At 37.3% G+C, this 18,993-nt stretch overlaps 1 protein-coding gene, 1 non-coding gene and 1 pseudogene across 2 annotated transcripts; 2 read left to right on the top strand and 1 right to left on the bottom strand.

The window, feature by feature from the left end:
* Positions 1–12,334: 12,334 nt before the first annotated feature.
* Positions 12,335–13,315, top strand: LOC132003639 (olfactory receptor 1D2-like). Its single transcript, XM_059379247.1, has one exon. It carries the CDS (start codon positions 12,344–12,346, stop codon positions 13,313–13,315), a length of 972 nt encoding a protein of 323 aa, XP_059235230.1. The 5' UTR covers positions 12,335–12,343.
* Positions 13,316–16,763: 3,448 nt separating this feature from the next.
* Positions 16,764–18,261, bottom strand: LOC132003242 (general transcription factor II-I-like; annotated as a pseudogene).
* Positions 18,262–18,480: 219 nt separating this feature from the next.
* LOC132004675 (U6 spliceosomal RNA) lies at positions 18,481–18,585 on the top strand. Its single transcript, XR_009400619.1, has one exon. It is a non-coding gene; the product is annotated as a U6 spliceosomal RNA (small nuclear RNA).
* The last annotated feature ends 408 nt before the right edge of the window (positions 18,586–18,993 follow it).

Below are 18,993 nucleotides of genomic sequence, written 5' to 3'. Positions count from 1 at the left end.
ATAAGAGACTCTTAATATCAGGAAATAAACTCAGGGTCGCTGGGGGGTTGGGGAAAGGGATGGGGTGGCTGGGTTATAAACACTGGGGAGGGTATGTGCTATGGTGAGTGCTATGAATTGTGTAAGACTGATCATTCACAGACCTGTATCCCTGAAGCAAATAATACATTATATGTTAATAAAATTTTTTAAAAAAAGAAAAAGAAAAGAGTATACTTGTTGTGATGAGCACTGGGTGTTATACATAAGTGCTAAATCACTGAATTCTACCCCTGAAACCAACAACAACAATAAAAAGCCATTGATGTTTTCTTATTACTTAGTGGTAGTAAGATTATATATCACAGATGAAGAAATTTTGGTTCTAACAAGTTTAGACATGCGGTTTTTTATGGAGCTGAAGCCCAAGGCAACTGATGTATATGATTTTATCTATTATTTTTTAAAATTTTCATTTAAAAAATGAAATTACCCAAGTGGAAATATTAGTATTTATCAGATTTGCCTAAATAAAATATGTAGTCTGTTTAAAATAAAATAAAATAAAAACCATGTAAAGGGTGAATTCCAAGGATATGGTATATTTTAAATAACTGTTAGTGGCCATAGTCCTTGTTAAAATTAAAGCCAGGAAGTTACTGCTAATTCCCTCCCCAAAACTGTAAGGAATTACCTGTGACCTGCTCTGTGAAACTAGATGGCATTCTGTGCTTCAATCGTATTTTTGGAGAACATTTTGAGTTTAATGTAGAATTACCTGCTTACTGGGATTCATGTGCAGGGATGATTTCAGTCTATCCTAGAAACCATACTTTCCAGGTACTTAAATTTAAAGTAAAAATTTACCTAATTAACTGTCCAATACTCTCTCCTACTTCATAGACAGACATGTATCTGCCACTGGTTAAATAAATTTTCACCAAATTTTTAGTTCTACCTTTAACTTAAATTATGTTACCCTTTCATATTTATATTTTTGTATGTGAATGCATTTGTAACAACACAGTTTACATATCTGTCATAATTATACCCTTTAAGGGGTGTCAATACACCCTCACACCACAGTTTTTTGTTTGTTTGTTTGTTTGTTTGTTTGAATATTTTATTTCTTTATTGGACAGAGAGAGACACAGTGAGAGAGGGAACACAAGTAGGGGGAGTGAAAGAGGGAGAAGAAGCCTCCCCAAGGAGCAGGGAGACTGATGCGGGCTTGATCCCAGGACTCTAGGATCATGACCCCAGCAGAAGGATAACAAGTGAGGATAACAAGGATAACAAGTGAGCCCCCCAGATGCTCCAACACACCACGGTTTTGTCAAAGACTGCCCTACTATATGTTTGAGGATAAATTTAAATTTTTGAATATTAAAAAATATCATTTCAGCAAGCATTAAATTTTTCACATAATTTACTCTCCTAGTTTACATTCTTAAAAAGGAATACACCCACACATACATATGAATAGTTTTAAAGCTCATGTTCTATACTGCCAATTTGTCATCAAAATACAACTGTTTATGCACAGTCTCAGCAATAATGTTTCACTATTGTATTCATTTTAGTAGTTTAGTAAAATGTAATACTATAACTATTGGTATGGATGATTATTTTCTGTAAGTATTGAAATCTAAGAAATATTTAGTAAAAGTCAAGAAACACATAAGAATAAATCTAGCAAAAGATGTGGAAGATCTCTACTCTGAAGATTATACCACATTATTATTTGTTTAAAGTAAACAAGTATCTGTTAGCCATCTGTGTGTCTTTTTCAAAAAAAAAGACTAGATTATTTGGTTTTGGGCTGTGTAGTTTTATAAGTTCCCTATTGTTTTGGATACTAACCCTTTATCAGATATGTCATCTACAAATATCATCTGCCTTTCAGTTTTGTTGATTGTTTACTTTGCTGCATAGAAGCTTTTATGTTGACAAAGTCCCAATAGTTAATTTTTTCTTTTGTTTCCCTTGCTCAGGAGACCTGTTTAGTAAGAAGTTGCTACGGCCAGTGTCAAAAAGGCTGCTGCCTGTGTTCTCCTCTAGGATTTTGATGGATTCCTATCTCACATTGAGGTCTTATGAACAAGTGGGTTTCAGAGGGGCAAGGAAGAGAGGCAAAACAAGAAACAGATTATTAACTATAGAGAACAAACTGAGGGACTGGAAGGGAGGTGGGGGCGTTAAATAGGTAATGGATATTAAGGTACTTGTGGTGATGAGCACTGGGTGTTTTATGTAAGTGATGAATTACTAAATTCTATACCTGAAACTAATATTATACTGTATGTTAATAGATTAGAATTTAAATAAAAATTTGGGGAAAGAAAAATATAATTTTAAAAATTACCCAAAAAATAAAGTGAACTTTAAAAAAAAAAAAAAAGGAAAAATACACCATGTTCAAGATTTAGTTGGATATCCACACTCACGGTGGAAAAAAATGTATCTTGACCTCTACCTCACCAAATATCATAATCAATTCTAGATTAAAAACACATCTAAGTGTTAAAGTTAAAACAATAAATCATTTAACATAAAGTATAAGGTACTCAAGAGTCAAGTGTAGCTGCATTATTCATAACAGCCAAAATTAGAAACTACTAATACTCATCAAGGTAGAATGGATCTCTCCTAATGGCAGAGTCATAAAATAGAACATTAGACAGCAATGAACGATCTACAACCACATAGAGCAGTATGGGTAAACTTCACATATATAATGCTAACTGGAAGAAACGGACACAAAAGTGTACAAACTATGTTCTATCATTTATATAAAGTACAGATATGGGTTAAACTCAATTACAGTATTAAGAGTGGTTAGTCTTGCAGGAACGGTGACTGAGGAGGACATGAGGAGTGCAAAGTGCTAACAATGTGCTTTTTATTTGAGTTCTGGTTATTTGCATTTTATCAGTTTGTCAAAATTCCCACCAAAATTTTCAGGCTTGGTTTTAGCTTATAAACACCTTTGGTTTTTGGTCTGTGTCAGATTATCGTATTTTCAGATGCCTTTCATCTGTTGGTTCTTGCTTTTAGTATCTTATTTCCTTGTGTGTCTGCTTCTTTTTGAGTTTGTGCTTAATATTGTGTTTAAATATTATTGAAAGTAATCATTTGAAGATTGGGCTAACATCATTTTCCTCTAAATGTGATTTTTCTCAATTGTTTTTATTTAGTATTTGGGGTCATAGCAATCTCAAATCATCCTAATTCAAATTTAGTGCTTCAGATTTTCCAGTCCTCTAATCACTCAAAGCCCGGCAGGAGTATGTGTGTGAGGTCTTCTTTAATTATGGTTTATTCTTACTCCTAGGAAACCTTTTAAGATGCTGCCCAATATGGAGTTGGTTTACTTTTGTAAAAAAGACCAATTTCCCAAGAAACTTTCTAACAGATACTGATGTTGGAGCAATTATCCAGGTTCATCTCAACAAGCTGTCTTGGGATTGCTTCCCCAAGGCCTCTACAAAAGTAATAAATAGGCCTGATGTGCTCCAGTACACCCCCTTTCTTCATGAACCTGAGATCCAAGCATCAGTTCTCAGACGCCACATTCTCATCAGGGCATCCACTTCTTCCATACTGTCTCTTCTTTACAAGAACTGAAGATCCAGGCACCAATACCCTCCTTTTCACTTTAGCCAATAGGACAAATTGCCAAGTGTTCTCAGAAAGCAATGCATTAGGGTCCTTTATTCCTTGATTGGATTTATATCCTATGTAAGAGGAAACAAGGCAGCAGAACCAGGCAACTTGAGAGCAGCAAAGGACAGTGGGTAAGGTGTGCACATGACAGACTTCACTCTCTCTCCCTTTTACCCTTTATTATCTTCTTTCTTCACTTTTCATCTCTCACACAAACATACAAACTTTAATGGCCTTCATATAATCTAATCCCTTAATATTTGAAGGTAATTGGCATCCCCTCCCATCTTTTTAGCACTCTACAGTTTTTAAAGTGCTGTCACATACTCTGTTCTCAAATCTGCAACAAAGGCTTCATGGGTGGGATGAAGTGGCTTGGGGAGGCTCCGTGCCCTCCTCTTCTTCCTGCAACCAGGGAGCAACACAGGAGGTACCAAAGGACACTTTTCCAACATCAAGTTTGGAACACTTTTCCACACCACTCCTACACTCTCTGCCCCCACTGCAGAGGGCTTTGTGTCTCTAAGCCCATCTGACCACACAAATGCTCAGAACCCATTGAGTCTTGCAGACTCAGAACAGCATTTCCGCACAGTGAGAATCACCAGGTGGCTGCTAAAAAGGACTTGGTTCTCAAAACAGAATCAGTATTTCCAGAAGGGGGCCAAAAAATCAGCTTTTTGTTTTAAAGTATCACAGGTGTTTCTCTGCACAGTGAAGCATGGGAGACACCTGCCTTGAGGGTTAGAAAAGCAAAGATATCAAGCCCTCTGGGTGTTCTCTGTCTTTCCCCAGCCCTCTTGCCTGCTTCCTTTTTTCCCACTTGTGAGGCAGATGTCCCAGAGGGCCCTGAATCCAGACAAATGGGCTATGGAAGGAAGTAGTTTCTGATGAGGTCTAAGGAGGTGTAAGACCTTTGTCTCCATGACAGAAACAGAGACGGTAGCCAGTGTGCTCAGGGTTGTGGTCACTCAGGGAGTTACCATTATACTCATTTTCATTCTGAGGCCTGGAGTAGCCTCTGGAATTAGCCCATCAGTTCCCCCCAATATTAGCCAACTGTTCCTCTAAGAGGCAAGCAGTCTTCTACTAGCCTCAAGTTTCCAGGTTTTTACTTTCTCCCAGTTCTAGACTAACAAAGTAAACACATGGTTTGGAACTCCTGGTCAAAGCCTCATCCCTGCCACCAAATCACTCTATGACCTTGGACAGAGTTCTTCAACCAAAACCCTCCCTTAAGTATGGGTAAAATAAATTATCTCATTCATGGTGTTGAACATAGGTGAATTATATGGTGACAAGTGTGGGAAGCTATATATATACAAAGTATAGAGTCTGTGCTAAGAGTTACTCCCATTTTCATTTAAACGCCAAAGAGGTATCACATGATTACTGGAATCTTGGAGTTTGGAATCTTAGAGTTAAAAGAGATCTTAATCACAACCTACTTCCACTAAATGCTTGTTTGACCTCTGAAATGACCACTCAGCCTGTGAGATAATGTTTGAATGCCTTCTGTGATAGGGAATCCACTTCCCCACCATCCCCTTTCATTCGCAGAGTATTAACTCTTCTGTGAGATAGCCTGGCTGGCTCTTCTCCTTGTCTCCATTTTACTCCCTAGCTGCTGACTTGGACAGATCATACCCATGTATGGGAAGCCCATGATAGTAGGTTCGGACACTCATCTCTCCCCATGTACACAGCACCAAGGTACCAGCCACAAGTGAGTCTGCATCTGGGTCACTCTCTGCAGACACAGGTGGGCAGAGCCAGTCTGGGGATGGAAAAGAGACTTGGGCCCCTGATGCCTCTTTTCCTGAGAGCAGGGTTTCCTGCTAGAGAAGGTGGGAGACAATCAGAAATAATCAGAAAAAAAGGACTCCCTTTACAGTCACTCCCATTTAGGTTGTAGAACATTTCAGTTCTCAATACATCCTTTCAGGTAGGTATTGTCTTATTCAAGTATGGCAAAATCATTAGGACATGGACTTTCCAGGAAGAAGAAGGAGACTCTTATTCTGATTCTATCAGCTCCTGGTTAAGCAACTTGGTAAATCATTAACCTAAGTCTTGGTTGCCTGATCAAGAAATTGGAATATTAGAGTCAACTTGTGATATTGTGTGAACTAAATACAAGATTTTAATAGATATAAAACACATTGTCTAACCTTTCAATAAGAGGTAGTTGTTTGTTCAGAAAAACAGTTGTATGTGTTAAGCTAGGACTTGGACCTAAACTGCTGACTCAAAATGTCCTCCCTCCACTCCACCACCCACTCTGGATATGCGGGGAGTGAACTTTGTGAAGATAACAAACCTGTTCATCTGCTAAATGCTGGGCCTTCTACCCTTCCCCCAAACTGGAGCTCCAAGTTACTCTAATCTCCCCGGTTACTCATTGTCCACACATTTGCAGTTCTTTGTCTGACTGCTACTTCAAATTCATCATATTCCAGATGGAAATTCCAGAACAGGCCTACTTCCCCCACACACACTGGCTAATTTTTCTGATGACTGCATTTTATCTGTAGTATAGCTAATTCATTTAAGCTTTTGGGCTGATCACTGTACTCCATTCATCCTGTACACATGCAATGATTAATATTCTATATACAGTTCAGTTCCAACTTCATATGTTGATCCTATGCTGTTTCTGATGCTGTGCAAGGTCCTGGGGTACAATAATGAAAATGCTACTGTCCCTGTTCTTGAGGCACTCTCAGTATTGTGAAGAACAGACATTGAAGGACAGGAAAACTATAAAAGTGTACAAAGCCCAAGAAATAATAATGTTTCCTACATGTCTTATGTCTTTTTATGCCTCTATTTCTCCCTTAACTAATTTCTTTTCCATTAAGTGAATAGTTTCTAATGTAGCGTTTTAGTTTCTTTAATGATTTTGAAACTATATTCTTTGAGGGTTGGGTTGTTTGTTTTGTTAGTGGTTGCTCTAGGATCCCATCTTAAAATGGGAGAAGCAGCTTCAGATCTATTGTAGCTTAATTTCAGTGGTGTATATACAAACATGGTTTTTATGTAGATCTATTCCCTTTCCCTCTTTTTCTACTATTATATGATATAACATCTAATAATTTGCAAGCCCAACAAAATATTGTTATAATTATTACTTTACTCTCTGTAGTCATTTCCTTAGTCAGTACAGGTTTGATCCCACTGACATCCTTTGTGGTGCTATTGACAATATATTACACATATATTATAGATCCATAGGTTCAACAATATATCATACACATATTATTTTCTATACTTGGTCTGTAAATCAGTTAAGGCAAGAAAGAAGAAAATAAGCATTTACACTGTATTTTATCTTTACATAATTGCCTTTCACTGTTCCTTGTTTTCTGTGTGCATATGAATTACAAGTGGGGTCATTTATACTTTCAGTTCAAAAAAACTCCTTCAGTATTTTCTGTGAGGCAGGACTGCTAGGAACAAATTCTCTCAGTTTTGTTTTCCTGAGAAATATTTTATATGCTGCCCTCATTTTGAAAAGTAGCTTCACTAGACATGAAATTCTTGTTTGATGGGCTTTTTGGTTTTTTGGTTTTGTTTCATACTTTAAATATGTTATCCCACTGCCTTCTGGCCCCCATTGTGTCTGCTAAGTGATCTATTAATGTTATTAGAGTTTCCATATAAATAGTTATTAGTTTCTTTTTTTTATTGTGTTATGTTAGTCACCATAAAATACATTACTAGTTTTTGATGCAGTGTTCCAAGATTCATTGTTTACGTACCTCACCCAGTTATTGGTTTCTTGCTGTTTTCAGGATTTCTTCCAGTATTCACTTTTTAGCCCTTTTATGATGATGTGTCTGTTTGTGGAATTCTCTCTGTTTGCTGAGCCTGTAGATGTGTAAGTATTTTTCAATAAATTTGGGACATTCTCAGTAATTATTTCTTCAAATATTTTTCTGCGCCTCTTTCTTTCTCTCTTTCAATCTCTCTCTCTCTCTTTCTTCTCTCTACTACATATGTATTTGTGTGCTTAAAGATGTCCCACATTTCTCTGAGGCTCTCTTCATTTTTCTTCATTTTCTCTTTTTTCAGTTTGTATAATCTATAACAATCTATCTACAGGATTACTAATTCTTCTGCCAGTTCAAAGTCACTCTTGACCCCCTCCAGGGAACTTTTTGTTTTAATTATTATACTTAGAAACTCACAATTTCTATGCGGTTATATTTTTAAATTCCTTCCTCTTACTGCTAGTTTTGGTTTGATAGGCATTGTCATAATACTTTCTTTTACTTCTTTAAACACGTTTTCCTTTTTTTATGAAAATTTTTTTTGAGGATTATAAACTTTATTTTCTTTCCAATTTTTTTCATTTTTTAATTTTTTATTTTAATTCCAGTTAATAAATGTGTTATATTAGTTTCAAGTGTCTGATGTAGTGATTCAACAATTGTATACATTAGTGCTCATCTCAACAAGTGTACTCCTTAATCCCCTCATCTATTTCACCTCCCCTCTGGTAACCATCAGTTTGTTCTCTATAGTTAACAGTCTGTCTCCTGATTTTCTCTTTCTCTATCTCTTTCTTTCCCTTTACTCATCTGTTCTTTCTTAAATCCCATATATGACTGAAATCATATGGTATTTGTCTTTCTCTGACTGACTTATTTCACTTAGCATTATACTCTCTAGCTCCATCCATGGCATGATTTCATTCTTTTTATGGATGACATGTATATACATATATAATGTATGTGTATATATATTCTTTTTTATAGACTGCTTCCATACCTTGGCTACTGTAAATAATGTTGTGATAAACATGGGGGTACAAGTATCTCTTTGTATTAGTGTTCTTATATTCTTTGGGTAAATATCCAGTAGTGCAATTGTTGGATCATATGGTAGCTCCATTTTTAGCTTCTTGAGGAACCTCCATACTGCTTTCCTCAGTGGCTGCACCAGTTTGTACTCCTCCCAACTGTGCAAGAGGGTTCCTTTTCCTCCACATCCTTACCAACACCTGTTGTTTCTTGTGCTTTTTTTTTTTTTTCGTGATTCTGACAGATGTGAGGTGATATCTCATTGCATTTTTTTTCCTCATTGTAGTTTTGACTTGTATTTCCTTGATGATCAGTGATGTTGAACATTTTTTCATGTCTGTTGGCCATCTTGGCTTCTTCTTTAGAGAAATGTCTGTTCATCTCTTCTGCCCGTTTTTAAATTGGATTATTTGTTTTGGGGGTGTTGAGTTTTATAAGTACTATGAACATACTTTTAATGTCTTCTTTGAAGTGTTTTTCTGTTAAGGCTGTCCTTTCATCACTCTCACAGATGGTTTCTCTTGCCTGCTTTTTATCCAGCTGTATGGGTCATATTTTCTTGTTTATTTTCATGATATAAAAATTTGTTGGAAAATGGACATTTTCAATAATACATTGCTGCAACTCTGGGTACTGAGCCTCCCTTCTGGGTCTTGTTATTGTTATTTATTTATTTGTTTAGTGTTGGCTGAATTATTTTATTGCAGTCAGTTTTATCCCCACAGTGGTAAGCCTCTGGTGTTGCTCCTCAGGGCAGCACAGCCATAGGTATGCCTACAGTCATTGTGAGCTGACCATAGAATTGGTAAGGCTCCTCCTCTCTTCCCTTCATAACACCCAGCTGTTAAACACCACTGCTTGGCAGTTGATTTTTCTATGATTTTCAGCAATTACCTGGGGCATAAGTTGCTCTACCATGTATCCTATCAAATTGTGACTCCATGGAAGGAATAGTATTTTAACTCAATGCTTAATATCTCTTCTATCTCTGGGAAGGTTCCTCCCAGCTGTCTTTTTACTCCGTTTTCTATGACACAGTAAGGATCCTACAGCCTAGGCTATATCAGTATCAGATCCACGAATCTCCTCCCAATTGCCTTTCTCCAGTTCTTGAGAGCAACTTTGGGCTTGAATTTATCTGTGCTTTATTGCAAATAAACTCAGTTCTTGGGAGAAGAAATTAAGAGCTATTTTTTAGGGCTGCTTCTAAACCCAAGCAAATCTCTAAGCCATGACTCTGGAGCTGCAGGTGAGGAAATTAGCAATCTTCTCTTTGAGTGACCCCACAATACTTAGACACTGAGCACTCCACACCAAGGTAGAGCCTCCATTCCAGAAGTGGAAGCTAAGCAGAAAAAGGACCCACCTTTCAACTATACTTGTCTAGGGTTTAGCCTCAGCAACAGGTAGCTGAGGGCATGATTAGGAGCACCAATGATCTGCTCTCATGGGAAGAATGTTCTTCTGCTGGGTATAAAGACCTGTGTTCTGAGATGTGGTAGTCTGGAGTGGAGTCTACACATCACTGAGATAGGAGGGAAAGAGGTAGAGTTATGGCTCAAAATGCCACAGCCTCCAGTGTTTTCCACTGAATTTTCAAAATTTTTCTTGAATAGATGTTTCTTCATTTGCTCTTCACCTTTTGAATCATTTCCAGAAGTTTTAAATTATCATTTTTCTATATTTCTACCAATTTTAGTGTAGAATGGATACTGGAGCATCTCACACTGTCATGCTGGAAGAAAATTTCTTCTTCCATTTTAAATTGTATTTATTTTGTTTTTCACACAAAAGCAAGACTTCCTGAAGTGAAGTAGTCTTTTTAGGTAGAGGCACTATTTCCCTGCCATTGATGTAATGAATCATTTTTATAAGTTTCTCTTTTTTCATAAAAGAAAAAGTCTTCTGCATAAGAGGACCATTCACCTGATTGCTTAAAATGATACCTTACTTTTAGACTCTTTAGTTCATTAAATGACTATTATTTTGTATGTCTGTTCATTTTCAGAGAGGTAAGTTAGATTTCCTAGAGGTTTGGGGGGTGAAGGGTAATGGATTAGTGCTTCCCAATATGAAATACTAATGAATATCTACTATAGTATTAATTTCAAGAAGTGTAGGAAAACTAAAATAATGAAAGAGTGGAATAAATTAGAGGAGAAATAAATTTTAGATTGGAAAAGACCCTTAATTTCAACTGGAGAAGCACCAATGAAAAAAGACTGGGAAAACTTTAAAGATTAAAGAAAAAAAATGTGCAGGTAATGCAAGAAGAAAAATCTCTAAGCCTTCAACTGTACTGATTTCTTTTAGTGCTTTAAACACAGGACCTTTCCCACCTCAGGGACTTTGCACATACAGCTCTCTTCCTGCAATGTTCTTTGCCCAGTGCTTGACAAGACAGAATTCTTTTGTCTTTCATGCCTCAACTAAAAAGACATCAAAATGTTAGCAGTGGTTATCTATCTCCACATGGTAGGATTCGGTATAATTTATTTCTATTTCTCTATTTTTTATTTTTAAAATCTTTACTCCTTAAACATTATGTTTTCAAGTGGTTAAAAGATGCAATAGATATTTTAGTCTTTGCTATCTTTGAAATTTGCTTAGTAAGATAAAAACATTGATTTAACTTCTCTCCCAAATAATAGACAGTTGTCCCAGTGACATTAATTGCATGGTGCAACTTTTTCTGCTAATTTAAAGTTTTATCACAATAATCCACTTAATACTACATGCACTTGGCTCTGTTTCTAAAGTTTCTATCAAGCTCTAGTGATCTTTCATTCTACCATTAGCACATGCTGTTTCAGAGTCCCGGCTATGTGACAAAGCAGTGACTCCTTACTGTTTTTCCACATTTGCTTAGCTTATTTTCATGCTTATTTGTAAGATGACATTTAGATTATCTTTTATTTATTAAAAACCATGTTAGAATTTTATGTTTCAGTGCATTTAATTTAAGATTACTTCAAGGGAATATGCACCATTACAACCAATTTATCTTTCTGTTTGGTATCATTGTGTATCTATCATTAAATTTGTACATGGTGCCTCACTGGAGATTTTGAAGGTCCTGCCTGACTCCTGCTAACATTTTAATGCATGGATCTGTTTGTTGATAGTGTGGACGTGACTGTTTCACATTATGTTCTATCCTATTTCTGATTAGTGTTTACATGTAAGAATAATAGGCAATGATTCTTAACTTCTCACTGCAGACAAGCTCCTTGTGTTAAGAATATTACTACTTAATTTTATCCTTGCCCATTTTCACATGAAGAAATGGACTATTGAAGGTCTCAAGTAATTTACCAGACAACTCACTGGTGGCAACACTCAGACTGGAATTCAAGGGTTCTGACAATACGATCTTAGTAACTGAGAGTGCCATGAGTGTAAGGTCCGTGTACTGTATAAGTGTCCAGTTTCATGAAAACCCTTTTTATTCCTAATGGCATATCAGTTGATTATCTTAGATTTCCCAGATAAATTTTCATTTCAGCAAATAATTTTTCCTTCTCCTTTCCAATACTTTTACTTTGTATTCTTTGTGTAATACAAAGAATACATATACTATCATAGCAATCATAGTAATCTTTAAGCACTATAAGAGTATTTAAGAGGATAGGATTTCATATATGACATTGACATAATCCCTAGAATATTGAGAATGCCAAACTAGAAGTTCCTTGAATGATTAAGGTGCATAAAGATTTTTTTATGTTCTGTTTTAGTGTCTGTTATTTCTTTCTTATTTTAAAAGAAAGTATAAAATTGAGCCTATTTTAATGATACTTTTACAAAACTGAGATATTTTTAATGCTAATAAAACCATTGATTTTGCTTATATGAATATCCTTGTTCAATAGAGGACACTTAGCAGACATTTGATGGTACTGATGTTGCAGAGAGTTGGGGAAATGGATGAAGGCAACCAGACAGGAGTCTCTGAATTCCAACTCCTGGGGATCTCAGACAGTCCTGAGCAGCAGCGGGTCCTGTTCTGGATGTTCCTGTCCATGTATCTGGTCACAGTGGTGGGAAATGTGCTCATCATCCTGGCGATTGGCTCTGACTCCCACCTGCACAGTCCCATGTACTTCTTCCTGGCCAACCTCTCCTTCACTGACCTATTCTTTGTCACAAATACAATTCCCAAGATGTTGGTTAATCTTCAGTCCCAGAGCAAAGCCATCTCCTATGCAGGGTGCCTAACACAGCTCTACTTCTTGGTCTCCCTGGTGACACTGGACAACCTCATCCTGGCCACAATGGCATATGACCGCTATGTAGCCATCTGCCGCCCCCTCCACTATGTCACAGCCATGAGCCCTGGGATCTGTATTTTGCTCCTCATCTTATGTTGGGTACTTTCTGCCCTCTATGGCCTCACCCTCACTCTCCTCATGACCAGGGTGACATTCTGTGCATCCCGGAAGATCCACTACATTTTCTGTGAGATGTATGTTTTGCTGAGGCTGGCCTGTTCCAACACCCAGACCATTCACATAGTGTTGATTACCACAGGCATCTTTATCTTCCTTTCCCCTTTTGGGTTCATGATCATGTCTTACATCCGTATTGTCAGAGCCATCCTCCGAATACCCTCAGCCTCTAGCAAGTACAAAGCCTTCTCCACCTGTGCTTCCCATTTGGCTGTGGTCTCCCTCTTCTATGGGACACTTTGTATGGTATATCTGCAGCCCCTCCAAACCTACTCCATGAAGGACTCAGTAGCCACAGTAATGTATGCTGTGGTGACACCCATGATGAACCCTTTCATCTACAGCCTGAGAAACAAGGACATGCATGGGGCTCTGGGAAGACTGCTCTCAGGGAAAGCCTTCCAGAGGTTAACGTGAGGTAATTTTGAACACTGAAGTGGAAACTGAGAATTTCCTTCACCATGTGCAAAGCATTATCCTATGGGTAATACAAGAGGGATTAGGACAAAGCTCCAGCTCAGAATGAATTTATGTATCTGTGGTAAAGGAAAGACATGTATACATAACCCAAAGTCCCCCAGTCTCAAAAAACCTTGGAAATAAATAAAGCCACACTAACACTAACACCAGAATTTTGTAGGATAAGATCCTTCATCTTATGTGACCACAGTACCACATTGCCACCATGCTCTGGAATCCATGCAATGGAGTAAACCCACCAACTAAAATATACACAATGTCTGAATGGATAAAATAAATATATATGACTATATGCTATCTACAAGACATACCACTTGAGATTTGAGAACACAATGGCCTTGAAGTGAAAGGATGGGGATAAAATATTCCACATTATATGTAGCTTAACCATACGTGGCTGTGTTTATATCAGACAAACAGGACTTTAGGTCAAAAAACTCACCAAAGACAGAAGATGACATTCTTAAATGATTTTAAGTCAATTTAACATAAAATATAAGAATTATAAATGTATGTGTACCCAAGTTCAGAGGACCTAAGTATAGAAAGCAATACTAACAGAACTGAAGGAGAAATGGACAGCGACAATAATAGTAAGAAACTTCAATACCCTATTTTCAACAATGGATAGATCATACAGGCAGGAAATCAATAAGGAAACAGCAGATTTGAAAAACACTACAGACCAAATGGACCTGACAGACACATATAGAACAGTCTATCAAACAGCAACAAATAAGCATTGTACAGTACACATAAAGCATTCTCCAAGGTAGATTACATGACAGGCCGAAACACAAGTCTTTTTTCTTCCTTTTCTTTTCTTTTGGGGTGGGAGTGTGAGAAGACACATTTTATTTATTTTTTTAATATCTAAGTTCAACTAATTAACATATAATGTATTATTAATTTCAGAGGTAGAGATCAGTGATTCATCAGTCTTATATAATACCCAATGCTCATTATATCACATGCCCTCCTTAATGTCTGTCACCCACTTACCCAATCCCTCACACCCATCCCCCACACCCCTCCACTCTAACAACACTCAGTTGTTTCCTATGATTAAGAGTCTCTTATGGTTTGTCTTCCTCTCTGATTTCATCTTTCATATTTTTTCCTCTCTTCCCCTATGATCCTCTGTTTTGATTCTTAAATCCCACATATAAGTGACATCATATGATAATTGCCTTTCTCTGACTAACTTATTTTGCTTGGCATAGTAACCTCTAGTTTTCATCCACATCATTGCAAATGGCAGAATTTCATCTTTTTGAGCTGGAGCAAATAATCCAAAAATTTGTATGGAATCAGAAGAGACCCTGAATCACTAAGGAAATGTTGAAAAACAAAAATAAAGCTGGGGGCATCGCGTTACCTGATTTCAAGCTTTACTACAAAGCTGTGATCACCAAGACAGCATGGTACTGGCATAAAAACAGACACATAGACCAGTGGAACAGAGTAGAGAGAGCCCAGATATGGACCCTCAAGTCTGTGGTCAATTAATCTTCGACAAAACAGGAAAAAATATACAGTGGGAAAAAGACAGTCTCTTCAATAAATGGTGCTGGGAAACTGGACAGCTATATGTAGAAGAATGAAACTCGACCATTCTCTTACACCGTACACAAAGATAAACTCAAAATAGATAAAAGACCTCAACGTGAGACAGGAATCCATCAGAATCCTAAAGGAGACCATAGGCAGTAATCTCTTCGATATCAGCCACAGCAACTTCTTTCAAGATATGTCTCCAAAGGCAAAGGAAACAAAGGCGAAAATAAACTTTTGGGACTTCACCAATAGTTCATTTTTGCATTTGTTTCTCTTGCCTTTGGAAACATGTCTAGGAGGAAGTTGCTGCAGTTGAGGTTTAAGAGGTTGATGCCTGTGTTCTCCTCAAGGATTTTGACAAATTCCTGTCTCACACGGAGGTCTTCATCTATTTTGATTGTATTTTTGTGTATGGTGTGAGGAAATGTCCCATTTCATTCTCCTGCATGTGACCGTCCAATTTTCCCAACATCATTTGTTGAAGAGGTGGTCTTTTTTCCAAAAAGATGCATTTTATTAATTACCCTACATCTACAGTTTAACTTGAGGTAAAATATAAGCAACACATAAAAATGTCTATTTCTGCTACCATGTAATATAATTATCCATCATGAATATTCTGATAAAGCTAATAAAAACTGTATGCTATCATATACTCTAGCTTCTCTTATAGCTGGTATTTTCTAGCTCTCATTTTCTGTGAAATCCCAACACATGTAAGATTCTCCCACAAATGGTGTAGAATATCAGAGGGTCCATAATTAGTTTATTACCCCCTCCTTCCCCACCCTGGAGCCTCAAAGTTACAAGTAGAGTTCTAAAATAATGAAGACCATGAAAACTCCTTGAGTCTGACCCAAGCTGGGCAGTGTTCCAAAGAAATACACACCACAATTTAGGTTGCATGATAGTGAGGGTTTAGTGTCATTGATCTTGGCCAAACACTCATACCTGATCTTAAACGTCTGGTACACCATGCCTTTTGGATGAAAAATAAATGCAGAGGAGATTCTCTGTATACCATCTATAAGCCACATGCTGACATATTAACCTCTTACTTCCTATTAGGTGATCCAGATGGTGATTTTTTAACTATAACAAAAAACATATGATAGATAGCTTAGGAAAGTGTTTAGTCAAATATACAGATTCTAACTGTTCACTCAGTCACCAAGGAGATCCGTAAACAAAAGGATCATTTAAATGATTCTTCAAATAGAAAAACTAAAGGACTGAACTATCACAAGTGTTTTCTTCACTGCAGAAGATGATGTTCCAATAGGGGAGATCTTCACTTGGCTGGAAAATAAATACCATAGTTGAAGGCTCTGTTAATACATAAAAAATCTGGTGAGTTTCATGCCTGTCATTTTCCCTGTCCTTTTTCCAGCATTGCTATAAAATGCTTATAATACATTCCAAAGTAAACCAGCCATTCCAAATCTACAGTCACTTTGCTCTTTATTTCAATTGACAGAACTGCTGAAAAAGTAGACACTTCTATCTAAAAGAAGGAAAAATGTGTTTCTGTGGGACACTTGGGTGGCTCAGTCAGTTAACTAAGTGACTGCCTTCAGCTCAGGTCATGATCCCAGGATCTTGGAATTGACCTTCTCATCAGGCTCCCTACTCAGCAGAGTCTACTTCTTCTCCCTCTGCCCCCTCCCTGCTCATGCTCTCTCACTCTCTCACTCTTGCTCTATCTCAAATGAATATAAGCTTAAAGAAAAAATGAGGTTTTCCTGTTACACAAAGTAACAGCTTGTGGCAGTACCACATCTGAAAACTCTTCTGACCCACCAATACTTTAACCCTGGAGGGAAGAAGTCTAACATGCAGGGCCTGGTTCTCGCTTGATCTGAGAGTTTCCATCAGTCTCTTTATTTCTTCTGTTGCAGGAATCTCCAACTGGCTTGGCTCAGCTGATTCTTGTATCACTTGACCTTTTGACTCACTCTAATCAATTCTGGGATCAACAAGTCTTAGAAATGGTCTAATGACTGTAAATTTAATGAACTCAGCAGAATCTAAGATTCTTCCCATTGGGGCACTTGGGTGGCTCAGTGGGTTAAGCCGCTGCCTTCGGCTCAGGTCATGATCTCAGGGTCCTGGGATCGAGTCCCGCATCGGGCTCTCTGCTCAGCAGGGAGCCTGCTTCCTTCTCTCTCTCTCTGCCTGCCTCTCAGTGTAGTTGTGATTTCTCTCTGCCAAATAAATAAATAAAATCTTTAAAAAAAAAAAAAAAAAGATTCTTCCCATAGAGCTGATTTCCAGGTAACTGGGGTCTTTGAATGACCCTGTGGGAGGAATGCCATTAACCACCACACAGCCAGGGTTAATTGCCATTTTCCTGCATAGAACATTCACAGGGAAGCCCATACAGTAGCTTCACCAAATTTTGACTGAAGGAGCCATTAACTATTTCTCTGAAAAAGTTGTCTAGTTTTTCAACTTTTGATATTCTTTTGTATTCATCATCTGGAATTGTCACCTGAATGATGTTAAGATCTCCAACATCTGATTCAGTAGTATGAACACTGGGTGATGAATTTATTCTCAGAGGGGTGCTCTCCTTAACTGCGGTCTCAAACATTTCAGGCTTTTTAATGATGAACTAAATTTTAGCTTTGTTTATGAATATCTTCTTCAGCCTTGGAATACCAAAAGGAGACTGCAGTCAGAATGGCACACATTTAAGCAAGCTTTCCGCATAAAAATCTTCTGGGAAGAGTCAAATAATGCAATGGCACTTTCAGAGTTTGCTTGAGGCCAAGAACTTCACAGCATTTTTTGTTGAAAATATTTTCAACTTTCTGTTTTAGGTCTATGATTTTGGCATTCCAGGCCACAGAATAATACTCTCACCCTTGAAGATTAAAGGGAACATCAGAACAATTAGTCTGAGTAGGGGTATGAACTGTGAGGCTTGAGGTCATTGTGGCTTTTTTTCACCCTAGATTTTTATTTATTTATTTGACAGAGATCACAAGTAGTCAGAGAGGCAGGCAGAGAGAGAGAGGGAAGCAGGCTCCATGCTGAGCAGAAAGCCCAATGCAGGGCTTAATCCCAGGACCCTGGGATCATCACCTGAGCTGAAGGCAGAGGCTTTAACCCACTGAGCCACCCAGGTGCCCCTGAGGTCATTGTTATTAGGGCCTTCCACAGTGACTTTTGAATTACTCCCAGGGCTTCATCGTCTTTTCAGGGACTGCAATGCTTTAGTGTTTACTTTATTAGCCATTCCTGGATCAAATAGTAAATAACTAGTTCAGGTTTTTTAACAACACAGATGTGATTGTATTATTTCCAAGTATAATCCTTTCAAGTCACAAAACAGAAGTCTTAACAAATCCAGAAAACTGAAATCATTGTATCTTCTCTGACAACAATAGAATGAAGCAAGGAATAAAGAACAAAATGAGAACAGAAATACTCACAAATACATGGAAGTTAACCAATATATTATTGAATAACCTATAGGACAAAGAGGAAGTCAAAAGGGTAATTAGAAAATATCATGAGTCAAATAAAAGTGGAAACACAATATTCACTTCATTAGCACATATACTAAAATTGGAACAAGACAGAGAAGATTAGCATGGCCCTTGTGCAAGGATGACACACAAATTTGTAAAGAGGTCCATATTTAAGAAAAGAAAAAGAAAACACAACATGTTGAAACATGTAACACAACAAAAGCAATTCTAAGAGAAAAGTTCATAGAAATAAAACAACAACATTTAAAAAAGAAGAAAAATCTCAAAAACAACTTTATTATATATGTCAAGGAACTAGAAAAAGAATAAATTATGTCCTGAATTAACAGAAGGAAGTAAATAACAAAGATCATAATAGAAATTAATGAAATAGAAAATAGAAAACATATAGAAACTAATAATTAAACTAATGGTTTCATTTTTTGGAAAAGAAAAACAAACATAAGCAACAGTAGACAGAGAAAAAAGAGAAGACAGATTTTGTCAATTAGAAACAACAGACATGGAGGGAGGAGTCAAGATGGCGGAGAAGTAGCAAGCTGAGACTGCTTCAGCTAGCCG

This window comes from Mustela nigripes, chromosome 16, assembly GCF_022355385.1.
Source record: "Mustela nigripes isolate SB6536 chromosome 16, MUSNIG.SB6536, whole genome shotgun sequence".
Classification (NCBI taxonomy): domain Eukaryota; kingdom Metazoa; phylum Chordata; class Mammalia; order Carnivora; family Mustelidae; genus Mustela; species Mustela nigripes.
Note: the sequence above shows the minus strand (reverse complement) of the source record. Positions and strands in the feature narration are given on the sequence as shown.

What these genes read in the sequence shown, in the direction of transcription:
- LOC132003639 (XM_059379247.1), top strand. Translation starts at nt 12,344, where the DNA reads ATGGTACTGATGTTGCAGAGAGTTGGGGAAATGGATGAAGGCAACCAG.